This window comes from Strongylocentrotus purpuratus, unplaced genomic scaffold, assembly GCF_000002235.5.
Source record: "Strongylocentrotus purpuratus isolate Spur 01 unplaced genomic scaffold, Spur_5.0 spur5_scaffold_3, whole genome shotgun sequence".
NCBI classification, from domain to species: Eukaryota; Metazoa; Echinodermata; class Echinoidea; order Camarodonta; family Strongylocentrotidae; genus Strongylocentrotus; species Strongylocentrotus purpuratus.
In genome coordinates this window covers 10,286,523-10,297,125 of record NW_022145609.1, presented here as the reverse complement: position 1 = coordinate 10,297,125, position 10,603 = coordinate 10,286,523, and the positions used below count along the sequence as shown (strand labels likewise).

The 10,603-nt window shown below is 39.8% G+C and overlaps 1 protein-coding gene across 1 annotated transcript; it reads right to left on the bottom strand.

Annotated features, from left to right (window-relative positions):
* Nucleotides 1–3,511: 3,511 nt before the first annotated feature.
* LOC115928477 lies at nucleotides 3,512–9,175 on the bottom strand. Its single transcript, XM_030995708.1, has one exon. It carries the CDS (start codon nucleotides 9,173–9,175, stop codon nucleotides 3,512–3,514), a length of 5,664 nt encoding a protein of 1,887 aa, XP_030851568.1.
* Between the last annotated feature and the right edge of the window lie 1,428 nt (nucleotides 9,176–10,603).

Below are 10,603 nucleotides of genomic sequence, written 5' to 3'. Positions count from 1 at the left end.
ATGTTCCACATACCGACATTCGTGTAGCACAAATTGACTCAGTCTGAAAATGTCCAATTGTTTCCATTATAGTTATAATATCATAATCACATGAAGACTTCCGATGAACATATTCAAGCGATGATTAACAGAGGTCATAGTATAGAGTTCACTTTCTGCCTGTTATGGAGCTTATAAGCTTATGAAGGAGGTTGAAAACTGGTAGGCCTTCCGACATTCTTCCAACAACTACAAAATTCGTTTCCCTAGCTACCACGTTCTTCTAACCTGCCGCAGAGGGCCTAAATTCAATTTCTGCCAATAACATCCCGGCCCCTTAATTGTATTTCTTGATACAATTACAATCCACACTTATGCATACATGCACCTTTAATAGTGTAGCTTACCGGATACCACCAACAACTGAGTTACATACGTGCACCTAAATATGAAACAGATTTCCTATCAAACTGACTACAACCTTGTAATCTGGAACAAACTGCCCGCCTTTATTCACTGCGCCCCCTCTGTATCTCAATTCAAATCTCTACTCAAAACCTATCTTTTCAAATTGTAAATTGCAGTTGTGCGTCGGTCAATGGAGGTGCGCACCATATTTGTCTTTATTTAGTTGATTGCCACTTTTTTTTCTTACCTTATCTATGTTACTTTTGTATTTTTGCTTTTTCTTCTAATTTAATTCTACGGGTTATAGTCTTCTCTTAATCAGAACACTGTGCGCTTAGAAACATCAGTATTAAGCGCCTAATAAATGTTATGTATTATTATTATTATTATTGTAATCCTTACATAACTGCATTTCCTTTATCATTACGCATATGTAGCTGTTAATGCCCGAGGGCGACACAATTTCTATACCCTGTTTGCTCACTTACATAAAGCTATGCTGTCCAAAATTTACCTGAACCTCTTGCGTTTGAGCTAATCTGTCACATTGATCAGACATTCTGTTAAAATAAACTACAACCTCCATTTGCAAGTTACCTGTACAAGATGAACCTGAATTAGAATATGCCTGCTTCTGTCCATTTTGATTTTTTAAACAACAAAGCAAATTAACATTATAACAACCAACTGGCTGTAACAAAAAAAACTCAAAACCTTTGTCTTATCATCAAACAAACATATTTCAAAGTAATACACTGTATTCTTTGATAGCCCACACTTTATCGTTTCTATTTGTTTACATTATAAACTCCTTTGAACTAATGCAACTTCCTGTAAAAGGCAAACTAATCGAATCAAAGATGAATGACTCTTGTCATCAATCTGTTTAACCAAAACTGCTTCATATAAAATGTGTTTGCTAGAAATCATCACTCAACATCTTCATAAAACCTACCGGTATAAACAATCTAATAATGTAGACATACAGTGGATTCTTGCTACACCTGCATATGAGTTCCAATCAACGAACAATAATTTGCATTTTAATCCAATATCAGGTCTCCTTTTCCTGTGATGCATTTTAAAATAGATTAACACTAAATTAGTTTTGACCTTGCAAGTTGCATACTGATTCCACTGTAGGTCTGTGTTATAACCCTAACTCTTTGACCTTCAAATAAACATAATGGCAAGCAATATTTTTATAATAGCAACTAAACAAACATTAGTCAGCTATATTTACTTATTAACCTACTCGTTACTTATGCAGATTTTTCCCTTGAAACGTTATAAATACAAGCTCCGCACTCATCAAACCAATGCTATACTTTGCCATTGGTAGTTCTTCAAACAACAACATTTAACTGTGTCTCAAAACCAAAAACTGATTTCTTTACAACTGCATTCCAGTCAAATTAACAAACATTCAATTAACCATGCAATATCTTCACAATTAACAATAAGGTACGAGTCTTGGAGTTATCATAACCTTTGTTTACTCCCTATTAGAAACATTAACCAATTAACCCATAGTATCAGTTTTTAACCTGAAACTGAAATCAAAAATACCTTACAAAGCCATTCAAAACCACGAGCCTTTGATCATAATAAACATAATACATAAACTCCCATGGCTATAATAATGTGTTCTGATCCCAGTGTTTGCTTAAACAGGGATTGACGGTACTTTCGTCATATATTCTCAACTCTTTCTATGTTCACATGGTACTGTATACAAACTACCGTATGATGTAATGTCAACAAACATTATGCTGAGCAAACTATGACTTTAAAACAAACTCATCATTTAAGAAATCTTTGTTATTAAAGTTCGTACAATTATTAATTGATATACAATCTGTGTTACAAATGTTTGAAAAACATATGACAATGTCTTTTTGTCAGGTATTCAAAAATATAACAATCTAACAATAATTCACATCACCAAATTGTACATGTATGTGCACTTCTTTCTAGTGATTACTTTAATGGTCTTTTTATCCCAACAAATTCACAAAACAAGTTCAACTTTATCCAGCTTTGGTGTGACATGGAATCCAACCTACATTAGAGCGTCATGTACATATATTGTCTTGTATTACAACCTGTAAGTAACACTAATTCGAATTGAACAATTCAGCCATTGTTCCTGCACAAAATGCATATCTACCTTTGGAAATCTAAAACTCAAACTGATAATTCCAAATCTGAATTATATAAATTCTTTGCCTATGAAATCGAGGTGGCTGATCAAACAAATAGTGTCACTGCACCACTTGTGCTTTAATACCTGCCAAAATACAAAACATAATTTTGCAATTTTATCAAACGTTTAAAAACATTGTTTAGCCTGACAAAACATCAAATAAAAAACTTATTCAATTTCACAAAATCTTAAATACTCATGCAATGCAAACATTTAATATAATGTCCTCCTGTCTTGTTGCTATTCTCTGAAAGTCTGAAAGTTTATGGAACATGGACATCACAAATTGTTCTTCATATGTCTTGTTTTTTGTTCGAAGTTTGCAGTTAGTGAGATTCTTCTGAAATTACTTTATCAGCTGATCATTTATCACGCTTCAAACACTTGAATATCTGATGGAGTAAATTATTCTCCATCACAGAAGAAACTCGACTCGCGATTTATGAATTGCTTTCAACACACGGTGCTTTAATGTTGCTGGAAATGCTCTTGATCCAAAATAAATTGACGTTGATCACAAAATAATTTTCATTGGCGGCGCTTGGCTCGCACCAATTTTACAAAGGTATTTTATCACAATCCAAATCATTCTCTGTCACGGAAGAAACTCGACTCGCGATTTATGAATTGCTTTTAACACTCGGTGCTTCATAGTTGCTGAAAATGCTCTTGATCCAAATAAATTCACGTTGATCACAGAATAATTTTCATTGGCGGCGCTTGGCTCGCACCATTTCACAAAGTATTATATCAATTCCACATGGCGGTTGCAAAAATCGACGTCGATTACAAAATAAGTTTCATTGGCGGCGCTTGGCTCGCACCAATTTCTCTTTTTGATCCAAATTAAATTCACAGTGATCGATCCAAACTTCACAAAAAACATGCTATCACATTCCAAATGATACGAGTTGAGCACTATTCTGCTTCCAGGAGCGAACACAGCTTTATCACTGGCCTCGTGAGTGTTGTGGATTTTGTCTTTATCCTTGCACTGCGAACTAGACCATCTTTACCCGGATATACTTCCTCCACTCGTCCCATCTGCCAGGAACATCTAGGCGCGTCCTTATCAGCAATCAAGACGACGTCTCCCACTTGTAGACTGCGATTTGGTTGGGCCCACTTCTGCCGTTGCTGCAAGGTAGGAAGGTACTCACGCACCCATCTCCGCCAGAAGGTATCTGCTAGTAACTGCATCTGCCGCCATCTTTTCTTAGAGTATACATCCTTCTCTGAGAAGCGCCCTGGGGGTGGACTTGTAGTCATCTTGGCCTGTAGTAGATGATTAGGTGTAATGACATCCAGGTCACTGGGGTCATTTGAAGCTCTGGTTAGGGGCCGACTGTTTATAACTGCCTCTATCTCACACATTAAGGTGTGAAGCTGTTCATCACTCTGGGCAGTTTTCAAGTACTGCTCATGTAGTATGGCATGAAGGATTTTTCTGATAGTTCTTATTTGTCGTTCCCATACTCCTCCAAAATGTGATGCAGCAGGTGGATTGAAATTCCACTGAATTCCACGATTACAGCAAAAGTTCATGATCTGCTCCTGACTCCATTTCTGTAGAGCCTGCTTCAATGCACTACAGGCACCCACCAAATTTGTGCCATTGTCTGAATACATTGTCTTGACAGAACCTCTTCGACTAACAAATCGTCTTATGGCATCTATGGCAGAACTGGTGTCCAAGCTACTTGCCACTTCTATGTGTATCGCTCGGCTGGTCATACAGGTGAACACAACACCATAACGTTTCTGCATGCTTCGACCACGCCTCGTCTCGAAAGGTCCGAAATAGTCCATGCCTGTATATGTGAAGGGTGGTTCACATGCTGCAACCCTAGGCCTTGGAAGATCTGCCATCTTTTGTGTGTTTGTTTTGGCTTGGTACCTTCTGCATGTAACACATTTTCTGATGATTGTCTTTGTCAGCACACCTGCTCCAATTATCCAATACTTCTGAAGAAGTTCTGCTAGCACATGGTTTTGACCTTGGTGTGCTACACTTTGATGAACATGTCTTACTATCAAGGTAGACACATGGTGCTTTTTGGGCAAGATCACCTGATGTTTTGCATTTCCATCAATCTCGGCATTCCTTAGTCGTCCGCCAACCCTCAGTACATTGTCATGCATTTCTGGATCTAGCTTTATGATGCTGCTGCTCTTGCGTATGGCCTTTCCTGGCTGATTTCCTTTCTGATTCAAGGCTTCTACTTCTTCTTGGAAGGACTCAGACTGCACCCACCGAACGATAGCCAATTCTGCACCATTCACTTCTGCTACTGTAAGGGTGTCAGAACACACTTTATCCGAGGACAACTTGGCCCTTTCTTTCAGTTTTCCTTTGAGCCTTAGCCACCAAGCAACAGCCCTTCGTAGCCTTGTCCAATCTGAGAAATATGTGGTCAACTTGTGTACTGTTGAAACTTCTCCTCCAGGCCTTGTTAAACCCACCATGCAGGTTTTCTTAATCTCAAGCTGCTCATCCTTTCCATCACGAGACATGTCAGGTGTCTTAGGCCATTCTTCTTCAGACTTCAGAAGAAACTCTGGGCCACTTTTCCATTCTTCATTCAACAGTAATTCTTGTACTTTCAACCCCCTTGAGCCTGCGTCTGCTGGATTGAGACTTGATTTGACATAATGCCACTGGTCCGGACTAGAGCCATCTTGAATCACTGCTAGCCTATTAGCTACGAATGTCTGGAATCTTGCTGTTGAGTTGTGAATGTAGCGCAATACAGTCTGGCTGTCGGTCCAAAAGTAGGTCCTCTTGACTGGTATCTCTAACTCCCTTTTGATCACCTGATCTATCTTCACCGCCACGCTTGCAGCAGTCAATTCCATTCTCGGGATAGATACTTGCTTAAGGGGTGCTACTCTTGATTTACTCAGCAGGAATGAGCACCTGGTCTCTCCTTCATTATTTTCCATTCTGAGGTAGGAGACCGTCCCATATCCAACCTCGCTGGCATCTGCAAAATGATGGAGGGAGATAGATTCTGCTTGCTCATATGAGGCTGGCCTCAGACATCTTTCTATCTTGTACTCTGACAACATCGGTAGTTCCTCTAACCAGCCTTGCCACAATTTCATCTGTTTGGCTGGTATCTCATCATCCCATCCTATCTTGAGTCTACATAGGTCTTGTAGTAGTTGTTTTGCTGTTAAGATCACAGGAGACACAAAACCCAATGGGTCATACACTGAGCTGATGATTGATAGCATGCCCCTTTTTGTTGGCGGCCGATCCTTGATCTTGATGCTGTAGCCGAATGAGTCTGTTTCAGCATTCCAAAGTATCCCAAGAGCTCTTTCCTGTGGAAGCTTGTCCTTTTCAAAGTTTAGCTGTTGAACGCTGCTGGCTCTCTCGTCCTTTGGTATTGCGTGCAAAACTGCCCTATGGTTACTGTTCCATTTGGTGAGGTGGAAACCTCCTCTTCCACATGTGGCTTGTAGCCCTTTTGAGAGCTCTACAGCCTTCTCAACAGTAGAGGATGAGTATAGACAATCGTCTACATAGAAGTTGTGTTGTATGATATGTGCAACTTCTTCGTGTTCACACTGTTCTGCTGTCTGTTTCAAAGCATAGTTGGCACACGCTGGTGAGGAGGTGGCCCCAAATACATGGACATTCATGCGATACTCCTTGATTGGTCGTTCGATATTGCCATCAGGCCACCACAAAAACCTGTGGAGATCCTTGTCTTCTTTCCGTAGTCTTACTTGAGAAAACATCGCCTCAATATCTGCCATGACTGCAATGTGGTCTTGACGGAATCTGGTCAGAACACCCAACAGGCTATTTGTCAGGTCCGGCCCCTGTAGAAGATTTTGGTTTAGGGACTGCCCCCTGTAGGCAGCTGCACAGTCATATACAACTCGTAGTTTCCTTTTCTGAGGATGGTAGACACCATGGTGTGGGATGTACCAGACTTCACCATTCCTTTTCTGAAGTTCCTTGTCTGGCACCATTTCAGCATAGTTCTTATCTATTACCTTGTGCATGAAGTCCTTGTATTCTCTGTGAAATTGTGGCTGACGCATGAACTTCCTCTGTAGATGTGCTAAACGCTGTTCAGCCTGAGGTTTATTGTTAGGCATATTCATACTTTGGCTTTTTAGAGGCAGACCAATCTCATAATGCCCATCTACATGCTGAATAGATCCTTCAACTGAGTCTATAAACTGCCTATCCTGTCTTGACTTCTCAGGTTTATCATTTATCACCCTTTCACTGAAGTCTTGGTTGAACATATCTACCAGCTGCTGATTAATATCTGCTTGAACCGAAACATGATGAGCTGAGATCCTTTGTGACTCGTCAGACTTAGATAAACCACACACTGCCCAACCTAACAAGGTTCTAAATGCAAAAGAACCATCATGTTCACTGTGGATAACTTCCAGCGGTTCTGACGCTTTTGGAATGTTATTTCCAATTAGTATGCCCACATCCTCATCAATTTCTGGCAACTGAATATGGTGGAGGTATGGAAACTGCCTCAACTTGGCTTGTGTTGGAACTTCCTCTTTCCCGACTGGAATAGACTGCTGGACAAATGCTTCTCTGATTTGAAGGTTGTTCTCCTGCTTTAAGTCTAGAACCTCTATATCGTTGATTACTTCACAGTTTACGGCCTTACTCTGTGTCAAGGTTTGCAATTGTATGTTTTTCCTTTTTCCAGATAGCTGGAGCCTGTCCTTCATGTCTTGGCTAACAAAAACTGCATTGCTTCCATTGTCCAGAAATGCATATGTCTGTATTTGCTTTCCACTTTCCTTTGAGCGCACCACTACAGGAATCACAACAGGGAGGCTGCCGGATCCACTGCTGAAACTTGACAATGTGCGTTTTACACCATTCTCTGATTTGTCTGTAGCGGGGGTTCCACTGTTAGTAGAAGTAGCATCAGTGTCTTCATGTACTGTGTCCTTATGTACTGGAACTTCTTTCTGAGACTTTGGAACACCATCTTGGTTTGGAATTGAGGTTCCCTTTTGAAATTGTCTGTGCAGTACTGATGGATGCGTCCTTTGGCACAATGTACACTTCAGCCTACTCTTGCACTCCTTTGCAAAATGTGATGCTTTCTTGAGACAGGAGAAACATAAGCCCTGTGATCTGCAAAACTCGATGCGTTCTTCATGTGGCTTGGCTCCCAAATTTCTACAAGTCTCCAAATCGTGCGTTGATACCCTGCAATAAAGACAGTATTTGTCAGAACTTGACCTTTCTTGCCTTTGACTAGAAATGTTTGTAGCAAAGCCTTGTCTTTCATTCCTTTTTCCGGGCTGGCTAACATTGGAATGCGTAGTGTCACTTCTTCTTTGTGGCCCTTTAATGTCTCCGTACACAGGGTTAGATATCACACGAGCTGCCTTGGCCACAAACGTCACCACATCTTCAAACTGGATACACTTTCCCTTTTCTTCCTGAATGTAATCAGCAGTATGGCGCCATTTTTCCCTTAGGCGATATGGCAACTTGGAGATAGCTATCTTGACATTGTTAGAATGATCTATCTCATTGCACTGTTTCAAATCCTTGGCAGTGTTCAGGAGCTCGGTCAAGCAATGCGAAAAGTTATTGAGCTTCTCTGCATCATCGGTCTTTATTTCTGGCCACTCCTCCATACGCTTGATTATGGCATTTGTAATCCTGTATTTGTTGCCATAATTCTTCAGAAGAACTTCCTTGGCCTGCTTGTAGGCTATCTCAGGATCTGCATTGTACATGCAACTTCGGACCATGGTGTTAGCTTCACCCCTCGTGAATTGTTCTAAATAACATAACTTGTCTCTAGGATTCGAAGTCTTCTCCTCAACACTATGTTGAAATGCTCTCATAAAGGAATTGTATTGCAACGGGTCTCCATTGAATGGTGACAAAGTTCTCTGAGGCAATGATGCTCTTTGGTGGCATTCCACTAGAACCTTGGTGAGGTCATTTTGTCTTTGAATTACATTAGTTTGTTGCATTAAATATGCTGAAAGGTCAAACACTGGCTGGTTCTCACCTTGTACATTATCAGCACGTTGAGTTGTTCTCTCATGAGCTACAGATGAAGGAGGAATGTATCCTGGCTGTCTTTGTGAAGTTTCACTTGCAAGCTGTCTTTGAACTTGACCTTGACCTTGGTATTGTGAAGCTTCCACCTGTTGAATAGCTTCCAATCTTGCACTTGCTGCAGCTACTTCTGCTTCTAATTCTAACTGCTCCTTCCTTCTCTGCAGTAATTGTATCTCACTTTCTAGTTCATGTTTCTTTCTGAGAACTTCTGCCTTTACTTTGAGTTCTGCATGGCTTGCTGCTGCTTCGACTTTAGCCCGAGATGCAGCACTCCAGTTGCTTGCCCCACTGACAACCGAGTGTGACCCATAACTCTTCATCTTTGGTGCAAATCTTGGTGCACCAACATTTGAAATACTATCACTTGGTTCAATTAGTGGTACATTCCCAACATCATCTTTAGTACCTCTTGCTTCTTCCAGATCCAATCCAAATTCAAATAGTCCCTGGTCATCATCCAGATTACCACTAAATAGTGGATCATACGTCGCACTATTCATGACTGACTTAGTCTTAATTCAACTGAACTTCTGAAGTGAAGCAATAACTATATGGCTAGTATTCTTCATAAACTAAAGCCTCAGTTTTCAACTAATGTTAGTGCCATATGGCCCTGTGGGAATACTTGTAGTTGGGTCTAAATAATATCTGACATAGACAGTGACTAGTCTTCATCCTAGACTTCTGTAGTGTATTACTGTGTAGGTTATGTCGTCTGCTACTGTGTAAATTCATTTTACTCCTTTCTATCACTGTCACTCATCACTTCAGTGTAACTGCTTAACTTCGTTAGACTAGGCTACTCGTTCCAAACACTCCACATGCAGCTCTTCTTTGCTCTCTTCATCGCTCTTTCAAGTCTCTGCTCATTTAATGTGCACACATACTTAATGACATACCTATGCCATCCCTTGCAATGATCTCGATGCGATTGTCGTCACACATGTTCCACATACCGACATTCGTGTAGCACAAATTGACTCAGTCTGAAAATGTCCAATTGTTTCCATTATAGTTATAATATCATAATCACATGAAGACTTCCGATGAACATATTCAAGCGATGATTAACAGAGGTCATAGTATAGAGTTCACTTTCTGCCTGTTATGGAGCTTATAAGCTTATGAAGGAGGTTGAAAACTGGTAGGCCTTCCGACATTCTTCCAACAACTACAAAATTCGTTTCCCTAGCTACCACGTTCTTCTAACCTGCCGCAGAGGGCCTAAATTCAATTTCTGCCAATAACAATTATCTATATTGTCTATTGTCTACCAATTAAGTAAGATTTAAACCATTGACACACATAGTTACTTATGCCATAGAAAATTAGTTTATCAAGTATTATTTTATGTAGAATAACGTCAAACGCTTTTTACAGATTGTAAAGATATTGTGCCAGTAATTTGACCCGAATTCATATTATCAAGAAGGTAATCAGTAATTTATGTGAGACATGTGGTTGTGGAATGAAGTGGTCTAAGTCCAGACTGACGTTTTGATAATGAATACAATTGTTTACGGTATGTACGGCTTTCTTTAGAATTGTTGACAAGGCGGCCAGTATTGAAATGGTCCTGAAATTATCAACACTAAACGTACCTCCCTTGTGAATATGAGTGATTTTTGCAACCTTAAAATCAAATGGAAATCGTGAATTTTTTAACAATTGAATAAATGATATGGTGAGTGGTACTGCAATGGTATCTGCAGATAATTTGAGTAACTTTGGATGTAGACCGTCCATTCCTATAGCCTTTTTACAATCAATATTGCGTAGTTAATTTCTAACTGAATATTCTGATTTGATTTCTTGAAATTCGAAAGAACAATCGGTTTAAAAAACGTTTGTAAAGAATTGAAATAACAATCTACAATGCTAGGACATTTACCAGTTTGTAGATTTGAACTCACATTATTAAATTTTCC

Bases quoted from the DNA above. Each gene is read 5' to 3' on its own strand.
- LOC115928477 (XM_030995708.1), bottom strand. From the start codon at position 9,175: ATGAATAGTGCGACGTATGATCCACTATTTAGTGGTAATCTGGATGAT.